The sequence below is a fragment of the Theropithecus gelada genome, chromosome 19 (genome assembly GCF_003255815.1).
Source record: "Theropithecus gelada isolate Dixy chromosome 19, Tgel_1.0, whole genome shotgun sequence".
NCBI classification, from domain to species: Eukaryota; Metazoa; Chordata; class Mammalia; order Primates; family Cercopithecidae; genus Theropithecus; species Theropithecus gelada.
In genome coordinates this window covers 9,180,025-9,197,827 of record NC_037687.1, presented here as the reverse complement: position 1 = coordinate 9,197,827, position 17,803 = coordinate 9,180,025, and the positions used below count along the sequence as shown (strand labels likewise).

Here is a 17,803-nt window from a genome sequence, read left to right as displayed (position 1 = left end):
TAGGTTTTCTAGTTTATTTGCGTAGAGGTGTTTATAGTATTCTCTGATGGTAGTTTGTATTTCTGTGGGGTTGGTGGTGATATTCCCTTTATCGTTTTTTATTGCGTCTATTTGATTCTTCTCTCTTTTCTTCTTTATTAGTCTTGCTAGCAGTCTATCAATTTTGTTGATCTTCTAAAAAACCAGCTCCTGGATTCATTGATTTTTTGGAGGGTTTTTTGTGTCTCTATCTCCTTCAGTTCTGCTCTGATCTTAGTTGTTTCTTGCCTTCTGCTAGCTTTTGAATGTGTTTGTTCTTGCTTCTCTAGTTCTTTTGTGATGTTAGGGTGTCAATTTTAGCTCTTTCCTGTATTTCCTGGATGTGAATGTTGGCCTGCCTTGCTACGTTGGGGAAGTTCTCCTGGATGATATCCTGCAGAGTGTTTTCCAACTTGGTTCCATTTTCCCTGTCACTTTTAGGCACACCAATCAGACGTAGATTTGGTCTTTTCACATAATCCCATATTTCTTGGAGGCTTTGTTCATTTCTTTTTACTCTTTTTTCTCTAAACTTCTCTTCTCACTTCATTTCATTCATTTGATCTTCAATCACTGATACTCTTTTTTCCAGTTGATCGAGTCGGTTACTGAAGCTTGTGTATTTGTCACGTAGTTCTTGTGTCATGGTTTTCATCTCTATCAGTTCGTTTATGGACTTCTCTGCATTGATTATTCTAGTTATCCATTCTTCCATTCTTTTTTCAAGGTTTTTAGTTTCTTTGCGCTGGGTATGTAGTTCCTCCTTTAGCTCTGAGAAGTTTGATCAACTGAAGCCTTCTTCTCTCAACTCATCAAAGTCATTCTCTGTCCAGCTTTTGTTCCATTGCTGGTGATGAGTTGTGTTCCTTTGGAGGGGGAGATGTGCTCTGATTTTTTGAATTTCCAGCTTTTCTGCACTGCTTTTTCCCCATCTTTGTGGTTTTATCTGCCTTTGGTCTTTGATGATGGTGACGTGCTGATGGGGTTTTGGCGTGGGTGTCCTGTTAGTTTTCCTTCTAACAGTCAGGACCCTCAGCTGCAGGTCTGTTGGAGTTTGCTTGAGGTCCACTCCAGACCCTGTTTGCCTGGGTATCAGCAGCGGAGGCTGCAGAAGATAGAATATTGCTGAACAGCGAGTGGTGCTGTCTGATTCTTGCTCTGGAAGCTTCGTATCGGGGTATACCCGCTGTGTGAGGTGTCAATCTGCACCTAGTGTGGGATGTCTCCCAGTTAGGCTACTCAGGGGTCAGGGACCCACTTGAGCAGGCAGTCTGTCCGTTCTCAGATCTCATCCTCCTTGCTGGGAGATCCACTGCTCTCTTCAAAGCTGTCAGACAGGGTCATTTACATCTCTAGAGGTTTCTTCTGCTTTTTGTTTAGCTATGCTCTGTCCCCAGAGGTGGAGTCTACAGAGACAGGCAGGCCTCCTTGAGCTGCGGTGGGCTCCACCCAGTTCGAGCTTCCCAGAGTTTTACCTATTTAAGCCTCAGCAATGGCGGGTGCCCCTTCCCGAGCCTCCCTGATGCCTTGCAGTTAGATGTCAGAATGCTGTGCTAGCAATGAGGGAGGCTCCGTGGGCGTGGGACCCTCCAGGCCAGGTGTGGATATAATCTCGTGGTGTGCCATTTGCTAAGACCCTTGGTAAAGCACAGTATTAAGGTGGGAGTTACCTGATTTTCCAGATATTATGTGTGTGTTTCCCTTGGCTAGGAAAAGGGATTCCCTTCACCCTTGCGCTTCCCATGTGAGGCGATGCCTTGCCCTGCTTCAGCTCTCGCTGGTCGGGCTGCACCAGCTGACCAGCACTGATTGTCCAGCACTCCCCAGTGAGATGAACCCGGTACCTCAGTTGAAAATGCAGAAATACACCCGTCTTCTGTGTTGCTCACGCTGGGAGCTGTTCCTATTCGGCCAACTTGCACCGGGACCCTTTTTTTTTTTTTTTTTTTTTTTTGAGACGGAGTCTCACTCTGTCACCCAGGCTGGAGTGCAGTGGCCGGATCTCAGCTCACTGCAAGCTCCGCCTCCCGGGTTTATGCCATTCTCCTGCCTCAGCCTCCCGAGTAGCTGGGACTACAGGCGCCCACCACCTCGCCCGGCTAGTTTTTTGTATTTTTTAGTAGAGACGGGGTTTCACTGTGTTAGCCAGGATGGTCTCGATCTCCTAACCTCGTGATCCGCCCGTCTCGGCCTCCCAAAGTGCTGGGATTACAGGCTTGAGCCACCGCGCCCGGCCCCTTTTTTTTTTTTAAACAGATTGATGGTGAACTGTCTGATTGTGGTTTTCTTTGCATTTATCTCACTTGGGTTTGCTGAGCTTGAATCTGCTGGTTTGATGTTTTTAATCAGTTTTAGAAAACACTCATTGTTTTCCCGTGTCCATAAGTTTGGCACATTTGTTAACCTACCTTGACTTCACTGATTGCCCTCTTCCCCCACCTTTATTTGCTGTGTTTAGTTTGCTTTTAGGCCCACTTACAGAATTTTTAAAAAAAATTTCAGAAATTGTAATTTTTACCTCTAGATTGTCTGTTTCTACTTTATAGATTCCACTTAGATAATGCAATTCTATGTATTTTCTTTTTTTTGAGAGATTCTTGCTCTGTCACCCAACCCTGGAGTGCAATGGCACAATCTTAGCTCACTGCAACCTCTGCTTCCCAAGTTCAAGTGATTCTCCTACCTCAGCCTCCCAAGTACCTGGGATTATAGGCATGTACTACCACACCTGGCTGATTTTTCTATTTTTAGTAGAGATGGGGTTTCACCATGTTGTCCAGGCTGGTCTCGAACTCCTCACTTTGTGATCCGCCCGCCGTGGCCTCCCAAAGTGCTGGGATTACAGATGCAAGCCTACAATTCTGTGTGTTTTCATCCATTTGAAATTTTTTATTTAAATTTTATAAAATTAATCAGGAAAGGAAGGGGATAAATGGAAAAGCAAGCTTACAGCACATTCAACATTAATCAAGTTTAATCTCTGACCTCCTTCATAGTTCACCGGTGCCTACTGCCCTAGAATCATGTAGACCCTGTGTATTAGTCTGTTCTCATGTTGCTAAAAAGGACATCCCTAAGACTAGGTAATTTATAAAGGAAAGAGGTTTAATGGACTCACAGACCCTCATAGCTGGGGAGGCCTCACAATCATGGACGAAGAGCAAAGGGATAACTTACATGGTGACAACCGAGAGAGCATGTGCAGGGGAACCGCCCTTTTATAAAATCATATGTTCTCATGAGACTTATTCATATCATGAGAACAGCATGGGAAAAACCCACCCCCATGATTCAGTTACCTCCCACTGGGTCCTTCCCATGACAGGTGGGATTACAATTCAAGGTGAGATCTGGGTGGGGACACAGAGGCAAACCATATCACCCTGTTACAAGATCATACTTCCCCGTAACTCCTCTATTGATAACTTGACCATTATAAAACATTTTTTCCTTTGAGATATTCTTTCACACTTTTTACATGCTGATAAACCTACCATGTCAGCTAGTCTGAAGGACCCCATTGACTCAGCTGGTCTGAGGGGCCCCACGAGCTGACTTACCAAAGAATCCGGTTTCCACATCCTGATGACTTCATCCTGCTTGCTCTGACCATCAACAACTCTAATTCTCCAGTCCTTCACCCTCCCCTGATCCCCTTTAAAACTCCAGCCTGGAACTTCTTGGGGGTATAGATTTGTCTCCTCTTACCTCCTTACTTGGCGCCCTGTGGTAATTAAACTATCTGTTTAATCCCTGTCTGTGTAATTGGTCTGCTACTACACAGCAGATATACGAACCTGTTGGTTCTGTAACAATTCTAAAGTCCTTGTCTGCTAATTCTAACTTCTCATATCATCTATGGGACTATTTCTGTTGGACCGTTTGTTCTTGATGATTGGTAACATTGTCCTCCTGCTCTGCACATCATGTGATGTTTTAAATTGTATGTGGATATTATGTTTAGAAGAACAACAGAAATCGAAAAATATTTTCACATAGAAGTCACTCCATTTCCTCTGTCAAGCAGTTCAGATGAGAATCTCCTCAACTTTGATCCAATCAGAGGTTGAGATGTGAAAAAAGTTAGTTTTGGTTCACTTCTGGTTTCAAACATCTTGAGTAAGATCTTTCCTGTGACTATTTCAGATCACTTCCTCTAGCAGGACTGTGGAATCTAAGCATTGCAAGACAACAGGGATGTCCATTTTTTTCCTGGTTAGTGCCCAACACCAGCTGTTGCTATGCACTCAGCAAATCATCATAGGGATATGCAGCACTGGTAAGACAGTCCGTTTTATGTTATAGTGTCACACTAGCCTTGTGACCATTATAATGCCCCCCCCCGGTCTCTCCGTATTCCAATAAAGTTCCTCTGCCTGTGGCAGGCCTGGCTCTCCACCAATCTGCTCCTAGACCAGGAAAATGCCTTCAGGGAAGAAACCAGCCACTGATTTCTGCTCTTCTAGGAGGAGCTCATCCTCTGGCATTTAATTCTCTCACTCCTTTTTTTGTCCACAGATTTCCAGGGTCTTTGAAGATGTTAATTCACTATTAATGTGGGTTCCTGTAAATGTCTACAGCCAATCTGGAAGTGGAGCTGTATAACTTTGGAACTTTTGGAATCTAAATCAGTTTGGGAGAATTCAGTCTTTTCAGAATTTGGCCTATGAATGTCTCAAATTTGTTTAGGTCATTTTAATGTTTTCAGTACTGTCTTCAAAACAATTCTGGTAAGTTTTAAATTTATTCTTCCGTATGTTATACTATTGTTGCTCTCATAAATGGTATCACCCTCTAAATTTTTCTATTCCTGAGTATAAGTTGCAAGTTTACCTTTAAGATACTAAACATTTTCATTAATTCTAATAATTTATATATAGATCCTTTGAAAGTTTCCATTAAGGTAATATTATAAATGACAGATTTACTTCTACTTTTCTGGTCCTTAGGTTTTAAAATATCTTTTATTAGCCTGCCTCACTTAAGATTCCAGTAAAATACTAAGTAGTGTTTTTAATAGTGGATACCATTATCTTCCTGATTTTAAACTCATTTTCCACTATTGTTTACTTTTGCATTTTTATATAGTGTTTGTATTTTGAAAGATTTTTCTCAGTAATACCTCTTTATAGCTTTTTCTATATTTACTGAGATAATCCTATTTTTTCAATAATATGTTAAATGCTTTGAACACTGCCTCATTCATTTTAGGTGCCTAGTAATTATTAGTATGAGTGAATGATAATAAGCCTACTTTAAAAGTGAATTGTATTTATTGATTTTTCTAATGTATAACCAACTTTGCATTTCTGGATAAATTTAAATTTGATTTTTTTTTTTTTTTTTTTTTAAATACCCCGTTTCAGCCTCGCATGGTGGCTCACACTTTTAATCTCAGCACTTTGGGAGGCTGAGGCGGGCAGATCATGAGGTCAAGAGATCGAGACCATCCTGGCCAACATGGTGAAACCCCATCTCTAACTAGCTGGGTGTGGTGGCGCATGCCTGTAGTCCCAGCTATTTGGAGGCTGAGGCAGGAGAATTACTTGAACCCAGGAGGCGGAGGTTGCAGTGAGCTGAGATCACGCCACTGTACTCTAGCCTGGCAACAGAGCAACACTCCATCTCAAAACAGAAAGTTTCCTTCTATCTTGTAAACTATTTTTGAAAGTTTTCAGGCTTTATTCTGTCCTTGTCTGAGTTTGTTATCCTGCCTTCATATATTGCCAGAATGTGTTGTTTTTCTCTTTTGAAATGGAGTTTCACTCTTGTTGCCCAGGCTGGAGTGCAGTGGCGCAATCTCAGCTCACTACAACCTCCACCTCCCGGGTTCAAGTGATTCTCCTGCCTCAGCCTCCCAAGTAGCTGGGACTAGAGGCATGCGCCACCATGCCCAGCTAATTTTTTATTTTTGGTAAAGACAGGTTTTCTCCATGTTGGTCAGGCTAGTCTCGAACTCCCGACCTCAGGTGATCCATCCACCTCGGCCTCCCAAAGTGCTGGGATTACAGGCGTGAGCCACCATGCCTGGCCCATAATGTGTTGTTTCTCCAAATTCTCAAAGTGTTGTCATATTGCTTCTTTTCTGTAGGGTAGAGACTTCACTAATAGAGTCATCTGCAGATGGGTCGAATGTGTCAATATAGTGCCTCCAGAAACCAAAAAAACGTACTAACCATTGTGCTATTTGTTGTTAGTAGCACAAATTGCAGCAATTTTCCTTTCACTTTAGAGGGAATATCTTGGCAAGCTCCAGACAACTAAACCCGGAGAAACTTCAGATGGTTAGCCTGAATGTTTGGGTCTATTCCCCAGCAAACATCTTACTCACCTATGTCTTATGAAAGAACTCATACAGGCGTCAATAAGAGAGGACAAGTTGTGGGATGTAAAGATGACCATAGCTGGTGGATGCTATTGTAAGCAGCGGTGTAACTGATGTAACGCTGAGAAAAAGTTGCTCCTGGTTGTCCTTACAGTTTGAGAAAATGGCATTTCTAAGTCAGTAGCTCACATTTATATCAAGTAAATTAATGAAAATCATTACAGGAAATCTATGGATACTAGATAAGAATAATAGGACAATTTGCCAGAAACATAAAATGAGTAAACCTATTTGTACCCAATTGTAATGCCCCCAAGAAATGAGAAACAGATTTTTATTTTTTCCTGACAGAGTCTCACTGTGGCCCAGGCAGAAATGCAGTGGCATGATCTCGACACACTGCGACCTCTGCCTCCTGGGCTCAGGTGATCCTCTCAACCTCAGCCTGCTGAGTAGCACGCTACTATACCTGGCTAATTTGTGTGTGTATTTTTTGTAGAGATGGAGTTTCAACTCATTGGCTGGGCTTGAACTGGTAAGCTCAAGTGATCTGCCTGCCTTGTGCTCCCAAAGTGCTGGGATTCCAGACATGCACCACTGCACTGGCCTAGAAAGATAAATTAAAAAAAAAACAATTTGGCTGGGTGCAGTGGCTCACACTTGTAATACCAGCACTCTGGGAGGCCAAGGCAGGTGATCACTTGAGATCAGGAGTTCGAAACCAACCTGGCCAACATGGTGAAACCTTGCCTCTACTAAAAATACAAAAAGGTAGCCAGGCGTGGTAGCATGTGCCTGTAATCCCAGCTATTTGGGAGGATGAGACACGAGAAATCACTTGAACTCGGAAGGCAGAGGTTGCAGTTAGCTGAGATCACACCACTGTACTCCAGCCTGGGCAACACAGCAAGACTACGTCTCAAAAACAACAAAAAAAATTAGAAAAACCATGGTTATAGTGTGATGTCTTAACATACCGAGAGGTGACAATGTACCAGCAGCCCTCACTCTCAGTGCCTACTTGGCCTCGGCGTCCACTCTGAAAAAATTAGAAGTGCCTACTCGGCCTCAGCGTCCACTCTGGCGGCACTTGAGGAGCCCTTAAGCCCGCCACTGCACTGTGGGAGACCCTCTCTGGGCTGGCTGAGGCCAGAGCCAGCTCCCTCTGCTTGTGGGGAGGTGTGGAGGGAGAGGTGCAGGTGGGAACCAGGGCTGTGCACAGTACTCATAGGCCAGTGCAAGTTCCTGCAGGCACGGGCTCTGCTGGCTCAGGGCAGTGAGGGGCTTAGCACCGAGGCCAGCAGCTGTGGTGGGTGCACCCAGTCCCCCAGCAGTGCCAGCCCGCTGGGCCTAAGCTGTCTCCCCGTGGGGCAGGGCTCGGGACTTACAGCCCGCCATGCCCCAACCACTCCATGGTGGGCTCCTGTGCAGCCCGAGCCTCCCTGACCAACGCCGACCGCTGCTCCACGGTGCTCGGTCCCATCAACCACCCAGGGGCTGAGGAGTATGGGTGCACGGCGCAGGACTGGCACCTGCCAGCTCCACCTGCAGCCCCAGCATGGGATCCACTAAGTGAAGCCAGCTAGGCTCCTGAGTCTAGTGGGGCCTTGGAGAACTTTTATGTCTAGCTAAAGGATTGTAAATGCACCAATCAACACTCTGTGTCTAGCTCAGGGATTGTAAACATACCAATGAGTACCCTGTCAAAACAGTCCAATCAGCTCTCTGTAAAGTGGACCAATCAGCAGGATGTGGGTGGGGTCAGATAAGGGAATAAAAGCAGGCTGCCTGAGCCAGCCAGCGGCAACCTGCTCAGGTCCCCTTCCACACTGGAAGCTTTGTTCTTACACTCTTTGCAATAAATCTTGCTGCCACTCACTCTTTGGGTCCACGCTGCCTTTATGAGCTGTAACACTCACCTTGAAGGTATGCAGCTTCACTCCTGAAGCCAGTGAGATCAGGAACCCACCAGGAAGAACGAACAACTCCAGACGTGCCACCTTTAAGAGCTGCCACACTCACCGTGAAGGTCTTCAGCTTCACTCCTGAAGCCAGCAAGGCCACGAACCCACCAGAAGGAAGAAACTGCGGACACACCATCTTTAAGAACTGTAACACTCACCATGAGGGTCTGTAGCTTCATTCTTGAAGTCAGTGAGACCAAGAACCCACCAATTCCGGACACAATACCACTCTCGATTATAGAGATCAGAAGACAAAGTTTGTAAATAGATGACTTTTTTTTTTTTTTTTTTTTTTTAAAGAGTTGGGGTCTCACACTCTTTTCCAGGCTGGAGTACAATGGTGCAAACATGGCTTATTGCATCCTCAACTTCTGGGCTCAAATGATCTTCCTGCCTCTGGCCTCCAGAATAGCTGAGGCTACAGGTGTGCAGCCGGTACCCAGCTAATTATTCATTTTTTTGGTAGAGATGGGGTCTGTGTTGCCTAGGCTGATTTTAAGCTCCTAGGCTTTTAGAAAACACAGATATAACAGTTGGGACTGAAATCAGCTGAAGGAGGAACTTCCCACAAGAGTGGTTTAAACCACATGGCAGTTAATTTTTCTCTTGTAATATGAAACCCAGAGATAAGCAATACAGGATTAGTGCAACTAAATAATATTGCATCTCTCCTGTTGTTTCATTTAGTATCTTTTCTCTGGCCTCCTCTTGGTGTATATATTTTCTAGGAAATAAGGGATAAGACAGAGGGCAAATAGTTAAGAAAAAAAACGCCAGATGAGATATTCCCATTTCCATGAGCTTCCTCAGAAGCTGTATCCAGTGACTTCTGCCTACTTTGCATGGGCTAGGGATGTGGACACATTTGTAAGGAAAGCTGTAAGGAAAGCTGGGTGAAAACTGTCCACATTGCCAGCTTGAACTAAATAGTAAATTTTATTACTTAAAGAAGGGAGGAATGGATATTGAGACAGCAACTAGTTCTGTCTGCCTCAGTACATCAGTGTCCAGCAATTATGTTCAAATCTATATCACAAAGAATCTACATATTGAAGACCATGTATTCTGTTCACAATGGAATTAAACTGGAAAGATAACTATAAGATCTACATAATATAAGTTGTGACACATATAAGAATGAAATACTCACTGACAAAAACAATCAGCACTATAACATTTATAAGGTTTGTCCCAGTGTAACAGCCAGCCAGAGTTGGGCCAGAAGGCTGTTTCCATGTGGCCATAACAGGGCTTCTCTGCAATGTATGTTCTAAAGTGAGAAAGGAGGCATCAGGGGCAACAAACACTTTCCTGTCATCATTTCATTCATGGAGTTCCTGGCCAGTGTGAATTCGCTTGTGCATTATAAGGTTAGTGCTTGTGCTAAAGGCTTTTTCACACTGAATACATTTATAAGGCTTCTCTCCAGTGTGAGTTCTCACGTGTACCCTCAGGCAAGAGGAATTCCTAAAGGCCTTCCCACATTCTTTACACTCATAGGTTTTCTCACCAGTGTGAGTTCTCTTGTGCACAATAAGGTAAGAGCCTGTGCTGAAGGATTTTCCACACTGGTTACACTCATAAGGCTTCTCTCCAGTGTGAGAGCGTGTGTGTTTCTTAAGGGATGACTGATCAATGAAGGCTTTTCCACAGTCACTGCATTCATACGGTTTCTCTCCAGTGTGGGTTCTCACATGTTTCTGAAGGGATGAAGGAACAGTGAAAGCCTTCCCACATTCTTTACAGTCATAGGGTTTCTCTCCAGTGTGAGTTCTTTTGTGCACATTCAGATGAGAGCTCTGGCTAAAAGATTTTCCACAGTGATCACACTCATAAGGCTTCTCTCCAGTATGAGATCTCATGTGTTTCTTAAGAGAAGACTGAAAAATGAAGGCTTTCCCACAGTCACTGCATTCATAGGGCATCTCTCCAGTGTGAGTTCTGACACAGTTCTGAAGGGACAAAGGGTCAGTGAAAGTTTTCTCATGTTCATTGCATTCCAGACCCTCCTCCACACTACCAGTTTTTCTGTGGACACTAAGGGGAGATCTTTTGCCATAGTCACCGCATTCATCGCCTTTCTCTCCAGTAGGTATTTGCTCATGCACTGAGCAGGAAGAGTGTAGGCTGAAGGACATATCACATTGATCATACTCATGACACTTCTCTCCTGTGGGAGTTCTTAAGTGTTTCCCAAGGGATGACTCTTGATTGAAAGCTTTTCCACAATCAGTAAATTCAAGAGTGTTCTCTCCAATGTGAATGCTCACATGACTCCTAAGAGTTGAGGGATGGTTGAAGACTTTGCCATACTCTGTATATTTATAGCATTTCTCTCCCTTGCAATATCTTGTACAAATAAAGAGAGTGTTCTTTCTGAATTTCCCACAATGGTTACACTCCAGGGAGTTCTTACCAGGTTGATTTTCTGCCTATTGAAAAGGGAGTAAGTGGTGACTAAAGGCTTTTTCACTTTCACCTTATTCACAGGAATTCTCTTCCATGAGGGTTCTGCCATATATAGGAAGCACATGATCATAACTGACATGTTTACCATTTTCAGTATGTGCACATGAATTTTGCCCTATTAGCTTTTTCGAGTTGAATAAGCCTAGTCCTCTGTCCAAGGCTCTATTCTTTCCCAGCAAAGGGCTTCTTTAATATAGTTTTTCTAATACTGAGTGAAGAATGAATGAATTATGTACTAAATACTTAACACTCAAATCATATTTAAGTAAATGTTTACTTGTGGTTATTCTCTGTGAGCCAGCAAGTGTTAACCTAGGTTTACACATTTCTCCAATTTCATGAAAATGAACTCTCTCCTGAGATAGCTTTCTGGTGAAAGCTTGGTGCCTGAACTCTTCTTACCCCTGCTTTGGGTGCTGATGTTTTAACTCATTGAAATTCCCAGACTTCTACAAAGACCAGGAATAATTCCTAGTAAGTCTTACCATGTTTATGCCATTGGATGTTTTTCCCCCAGGAATGTTCTGCACAGCAATTGCATCTTTTGATTTAAGTCGAGTTTCCCAGTCTGAAATAGCATAGGAAAATTTTTATAATTATTGGGAGAAAAGGTTGGGATGAAAGAAAAAGGAAGCGAGACCCTATAGATTTTGTTTTCTGCAAATAGAGAAATGTGAGAGAGAAGACACAACCAGTGATTCACCAGTGATAGGAACAAGCAGTAGAAATGGGAGGTATTTTAGATGGAAAGGATTGTGGAGGTTGGGAAATAAGACAGTATTATCTGGAAAATAGGGAGAACTAAACAAAAGGCATTCATGGAAATGTTACATTTAAGGAGGAGTTAAAACTTTTCTCAGAGACCAAATTAACACATGAATGATTGGACAGATGGTGAAACAGGAAGGAAGCTCATGTAATGGCCTCAGATTTCTTTTCCTGCACTGAGTGACATTCCCAAATGTACCAACCCTCAATGGCCAAGGCCGTACTCTGTTCTGCCCAGGGATCACCTGCACAGTCACCTTGTAGAATTCCTCTTTCATCTGTCTTCAGCTCTTCTTGATCCACCTTGGAGATCAGACTGTGTCTGCAGAGCTGATACCCTGCTCGTGCAGAAAGAGAGGATGTGGGAGAAATGTGTGAGAATTAAATATTCCACAAAACTGACTGCCATACTTTGACTTTAATTAAAGGACTGCTAAAATAGTCAAGTGCAGCTTTAGGAACAGCAAAACAATCAGAGCTGAGTTCTTTCTTTCACAAAGACCAAAAAGCATAGTCCATGCCCTATACGGAAGTGACCCTTGAAACCTATACACAAGATCAGACACAGATCACAAATTACCTAAAGCTGGCCGGGCGCGGTGGCTCTAGCCTGTAATCCCAGCACTTTGGGAGGCCGAGACGGGCGGATCACGAGGTCAGGAGATCAAGACCATCCTGGCTAACACGGTGAAACCCCGTCTCTACTAAAAAATACAAAAAAACTAGCTGGGCGAGGTGGCGGGCGCCTGTAGTCCCAGCTGCTCGGGAGGCGGAGGCAGGAGAATGGCGTGAACCCGGGAGGCGGAGCTTGCAGTGAGCTGAGATCCGGCCACTGCACTCCAGCCCGGGCGACAGAGCGAGACTCCGTCTCAAAAAAAAAAAAAAAAAAAACCAAATTACCTAAAGCTATTAGTGATAGAGAAAATGAAATCAGTGCATTTTCATGGGAAGCCACTGGACTGCCCCCTCAAGGGCAGGGACCATTCATTTTGCAGTTAACCACCGTATTGCCATTCTTTTCACAGATTCTGGAATACAATATGCGCTTAGGAACTATCTGCTACATAAACAAATGAAGGAATGAGGCCAGCCTTACCCACTGAGGCCAGGTTCCTAAAGTTCTCCAGCATCACATCTTTGTATAGATTTTTTTGAGCAGGGTCCAGCAATGCCCACTCCTCCTGGGAAAAGTCCACTGCCACTTCCTGGAAGGTCACGGAGTTCTAAAACATCACATACATATTCTGGCTCAGCCGATGACCATTTTTGACAATATACCAGGAGAATGGTGGGTGAGGCTGACAGGACTGGAGAGAAGACCCAGGGCACTGGAAACTCAGACATACATCAGAGGCCTTCTATTAATTTGCCTTAAAGCTGACTTCTCAGAACTCTCTTTAAATGCTACTCCCTGGGCCATTTCATTCAGGGTCATGGTCAAAACAGCTTTTCTAAAATATGGTTGGCTTGATCTTTGCACAGTGAGGCTGTGAGGACTCTTTTGGTCTTATTCAGATCCAGAATAGATAGGGCATACTGTAGGAATGCAAGAAATACTTGAGAAACGATAAAACAGTTTTCCTAGTAAAAGTCTTTGTTTACAGCACTCACTCAAGTATGGAATTCATACTCAAAAATATGGAAGAATATCTGGAGAACGTTAACAAATGTGGGAACACAAGCCTTTCCCAGGGATTCCCTCTTCCACATGAAGCAGCCTGGGAACTGCGGAAGATGAAGCCAGCTCAGATTGGGCTGTGAAGCTTCAGGTCAGGGGCAAGAGATGTGTTATTTTCAGGAATGGCAGTGTGCTTTTGGAAATCGAGAAATTTCTTGTGTACCTGTGACCAGGTTGTCAGCCACCCTGCAGCCATTCTTCCTCCTGTAGGTTTCCTTCCTGGCTGGGCAGAGTCCTAAGCAGGCAGAGCTAGAGGAGAAAACAGAAGCCATTAGAGTCTAGGCCTGCTAGATATTCAACACTAGCAGGCTCGGAAGCTTCTTCATACTGAAGAGTATACACACACATAGAGTTTGGTTACAATTTGTCTCCTTATCCAAGAACACAGTATATCCTCAAATTAGAAATATAGTATGCATTTTTCATTTTTTCTTATTGGACTTTTTTCTAGCCTGAACCACTAAAAAGGCTTATGACTGCTAACAGCTCAGGAGGAATGAGCCTCTAAAGTGCAAAACTCTCTCTGAATACCATTTACCTGTGACAGAAACCAGGACTCACTGGGGAAATAGCTGAGTCTGGTATAGAATAAGAAATCTTCAAGATGAGTTTGGAATATCTTATATCGCGCCTTACTTTCCTCATTGTTAGAATAGCAGAGACTTCACAGGGTTGGGCTGAGTTAATATCCCTAACTTACTTACAATAATAAGGAGTAACTCCTAAGGACCATAAAGGTGAGCATATTTGCATTTCATAATAAAAGGGTGACATTCCAGAACAACATTTAGTACACTTAGCTGTGTATGTGAAGTCATCAAAACCTGCTGCAAATCTTCCAGGACTCTGTCTTCTTAACTCAGTAGCCTACCTTCAAGGCCCAGTTTGCCTGCCCGATTTTACTCTTTAAACTTTTTTGTTGTAAACGAAGACAAATATGCACCAATCTAGGCCTACATAGGGTTAGGATCATGAATATCACTGTCTTACACCTTCTATCGTGTCCCATTTAAAGTATTCAGGGGCAATAAACATGCATGGAGCTGACATCAATGGTGACAATGCCTTCTGGAATCTCTTCTGAAGCATCTGCTTGAGGTTGTTTTTGAGTTAACTCGTCTTTTTTAGTAAGTAGAAGGAATACACTCTAAAATAATATAAATAGTATAAAAATAATATAAACCAGTAATGTGGTCACTTATTACTATTATCCGTTATTATGTACTGTATATAATCTGTACTGTACATAATCATATGTACTATGGTTACATGACTGATAGTGCAGGTTTAAACCACGACATGTGAGTAATGTGCTTTACAATGTTACATTGGCTATGTCACTAGGTGATTGGAATTTTTTAAGCACCATTATGAGACCACTGTCACATATGTGGTCCATCGCTGACCAAAATGTCTTTATGCAGTGCATGACTGTACTACCAACCAAGAATGTTTTACCTGCCAAAAATGGCCTTCAGAAATGAAGGGACAAAAACTTCCTTGGACAAACAAAAGATGAGGGGCTTCATGAGTAATGGAGCTGATTTATAGGAAATAGTAAATTCTTCAGCTTAAAAGAAAGGACACTTAGTAACATGAAAACATGTAAAATTATAAAACCCACTGGGATAAAGGTAATTATACACTCAATCCAGATTACCCTAATACTGTAACAGTAGTATCTAAATAACTTATAACTCTAGTATAAAAGATTAAAATATTAAAAAGTTATAATTTGTTAATACACAATATAGAAAGATGTAAATTGTGACATCAAAAACATAAAATGTGGGAAATGGAAGTAAGAGTATAAATTGTATGCAATCAAAGCTAAGCTGTTAACAGCTTAAAACAGACTATTGAAACTACAGGATGTTTTAAGCTTCATAGTAGCCACAAAGCAAGAACCTATACTATGGAGAAAAGAGAAAGGAATCAAAGCATATCACTACAGAAAGTCATCAAATCACAAAGGAAGACAGGAAGGGAGGAAGAAAGGAACATAACATCTGTACAACAGCCACAAAAGAATAAATAAAACGGCAACAGTAAGTACTTACTTATCAATAATTACTTTAAATATAAATGTACTCAGGAGGCTGAGGCGGGAGGATCACTTGAGAGCAGGCAGGAGTTTGAGACCAGCCTAGGCAACATAGCAAGACCACATCTCTACAGAAAATAATTTAAAAAAATTATCTGGGTGCAGTGGCATCTGCCTGTAGTTCCAGCTATTTGGTGGGCTAGGGTGGGAGGATTGCTTGAACCTGGGAGTGGTCGGAGTGTGATCATGCCACTGCACTCCTCCTGGGTGACAGAAATCCTATCTCCTTAAAGCAAACAAAAAAGTAAATGGATTAAATTCTCTAGTCAAAATATATAGTAGCTGACTGGATTAAAAAAGAAAGACCTAAGGTATATGCTGCCTACAAGAAACTCACTGTAGCTTTAAGAATGCATGTATCCTGAAAGTAAAAAGATGGGAAAAGACATTCCACGTAAATGGGAACCAAAGAGAGCAAGGGTGAGTAGGAAAGATCTTATACAGCTTAATGTTACACCTCAAGTTACTAGAAAAAGCAGCAGCTAAGCCCAAAGTCAGCAGAAGGAAACAAGAAGAAACTAAGCCCAAAGCCAGTAGAAGGAAGGAAATTAATAATAAAGATCATAGCAGAAATAAATGAGAAAGAGATAAGACAACAGAAAAGATCGATGAAACTGAAACTTGGTTGTATGAAAAGATAAACCAACAAAAACCTTTAGCCAGACTACCTAAGATTAAAATAGACAAGACTGAAGTAAAATTAGAAATGAAAGAGAAGGCATTACAACTGGTAACTACAGTGCCAGGCGCGGTGGCTCACGCCTGTAATCCCAGCACTTTGGGAGGCCGAGGCGGGCGGATCACGAGGTCAGGAGATCGAGACCATCCTGGCTAACCCGGTGAAACCCCGTCTCTACTAAAAAATACAAAAAACTAGCCGGGCGAGGTGGCGGGCACCTGTACTCCCAGCTACTCGGGAGGCTGAGGCGGGAGAATGGCGTGAACCCGGGAGGCGGAGCTTGCAGTGAGCTGAGATCTGGCCACTGCACTCCAGGCTGGGCAACAGAGCGAGACTTCTGTCTCGAGGAAAAAAAAAAAAAAATCAACTGGTAATACAGAAATACAAAGGATTGTGAGACTATAATGAAACATTATATGCCAAAAAAATGGATAATCTAGAATAAATGGATAAATTCCTAAAAACACATAACCTGCTAAGACTGAATCATAAATAGAAAACCTGACAAGATCAATAAGAGTACGGAGATTAAATCAGTGAGGAAAAATCTTCCATCAGAGAAAAGCCCAGGACTTGGTGGCTTCACTGTTGAATTCTACCAAACATTTAAAGAATAATCCTTCTCAAACTTTTCCAAAAAAATGGAAGAAGAGCCCAACCAAGCTCTTCATTAAACTCATTTTATGAGGTCAGCATTACACTGATACCAAAGCCAGAAAAAAACACTGTAACAGCAAAAAACTACAAGCCAATATCCCTACTGAAAATAGATGCAAAACTCCTCAATAAAATACTAGCAAACCATATTCAACAGTACATTAAAAGGATCATACACCATGATCAAGTGGGATTTATCCCAGAAATACAAGGATAGTTCAAGATACGCAAAATCAATGTGATACGCCATACTGACAGAATGAAGGATAAAAACTATATGATCATTAGAATAGATGCAGAAAAAGCACTTGGTAAAACTCAGCATTCTTCTGTGATAAAAACCCTCAACAAATTAGTTATAGAAGGAATGCACTTCAATACCAGTAAAGGCCATAGGTGACAAAGCCACAGCTTACAGTCAATTATAAAAAATTGGAGGCTTTTCCTCTAAGATTGGGAACAAGATGCCCATCCTCGCCACTTCCAGTCAACGTACGACTGGAAGTTCTAGGCAGAACAATTATGCAAGAAAACAAAAGGCATCTACATTGGAAAAGAAGTAAAATTATCTGTTTGTAGATGACATGATAGTTTGATGTAGTTTCACTTCATTATTTTTGCCTTTCTTGCCTGTCCTTTCGGTGTCAACTCCTTTAAAAAAACCAGTCAAGACCAGCCTGACCAACATGGTGAAACCCCGCCTCTACTAAAATGCAAAAATTAGCCAGGTGTGGTGGCGGGTGCCTGTAATCCCAGCTACTCGGGAGGGTGAGGCAGGAGAATCACTTGAACCTTGAACCTGGGAGACAGAGCGAGACTCTCTCAAAAAAAAAAAACAAACTGAATTATGAAAGGAAGCAAGGGAGAAAACGGATGTAGTAAGAATGGCAAAATGGTGACAAGCATGGAAGCTGGGTGGTAGGTACATAGTAGCTTCATCATAGCACTCTATTCCTGGGTATGACTGAAAATCCACGGTGAAAAGTTTTTTAAAAAGAAAGTAAAATTTCCGTATGAAAACATGAAGCAAGGAACGGTACCTGTCAGGCATAATAGAAAGAAAATCTCTCGAGGATCTGTATATACAAGTGCTCTCTTTTAGGTTTCAGTCCAAATTCATTTGTGTAGTTCAAACAACCTC

General features: G+C 42.5%; 1 protein-coding gene across 2 annotated transcripts; it reads right to left on the bottom strand.

Moving 5' to 3' along the window:
- Window positions 1-9,224: 9,224 nt before the first annotated feature.
- Window positions 9,225-15,394, bottom strand: ZNF177 (zinc finger protein 177). Of its 2 annotated transcripts, XM_025368355.1 has the most exons (6): window positions 15,283-15,394; window positions 13,386-13,471; window positions 12,641-12,767; window positions 11,790-11,882; window positions 11,262-11,344; window positions 9,225-10,739 (listed from the first exon to the last, which is right to left on the bottom strand). In XM_025368355.1, exons 2-6 carry the CDS (start codon window positions 13,416-13,418, stop codon window positions 9,630-9,632), a joined length of 1,446 nt encoding a protein of 481 aa, XP_025224140.1. In that variant the 5' UTR covers window positions 13,419-13,471; window positions 15,283-15,394; the 3' UTR covers window positions 9,225-9,629. The 2 variants fall into 2 exon arrangements, with proteins under 2 accessions (XP_025224140.1, XP_025224141.1); XM_025368356.1 differs by lacking the exon at window positions 15,283-15,394 and having other exon boundaries at window positions 9,225-10,259; window positions 13,386-13,465.
- Window positions 15,395-17,803: the final 2,409 nt, after the last annotated feature.

Coding starts and splice junctions, on each gene's coding strand:
- ZNF177 (XM_025368355.1), bottom strand. CDS start 13,418: ATGGCTGCAGGGTGGCTGACAACCTGGTCACAG. Junction 11,883..12,640: donor TAGGAACCTGGCCTCAGTGG/GTAAGGCTGGCC, acceptor CTGCACGAGCAG/GGTATCAGCTCTGCAGACAC. Junction 10,740..11,261: donor CATCCAATGGCATAAACATG/GTAAGACTTACT, acceptor CCTTTTCAATAG/GCAGAAAATCAACCTGGTAA.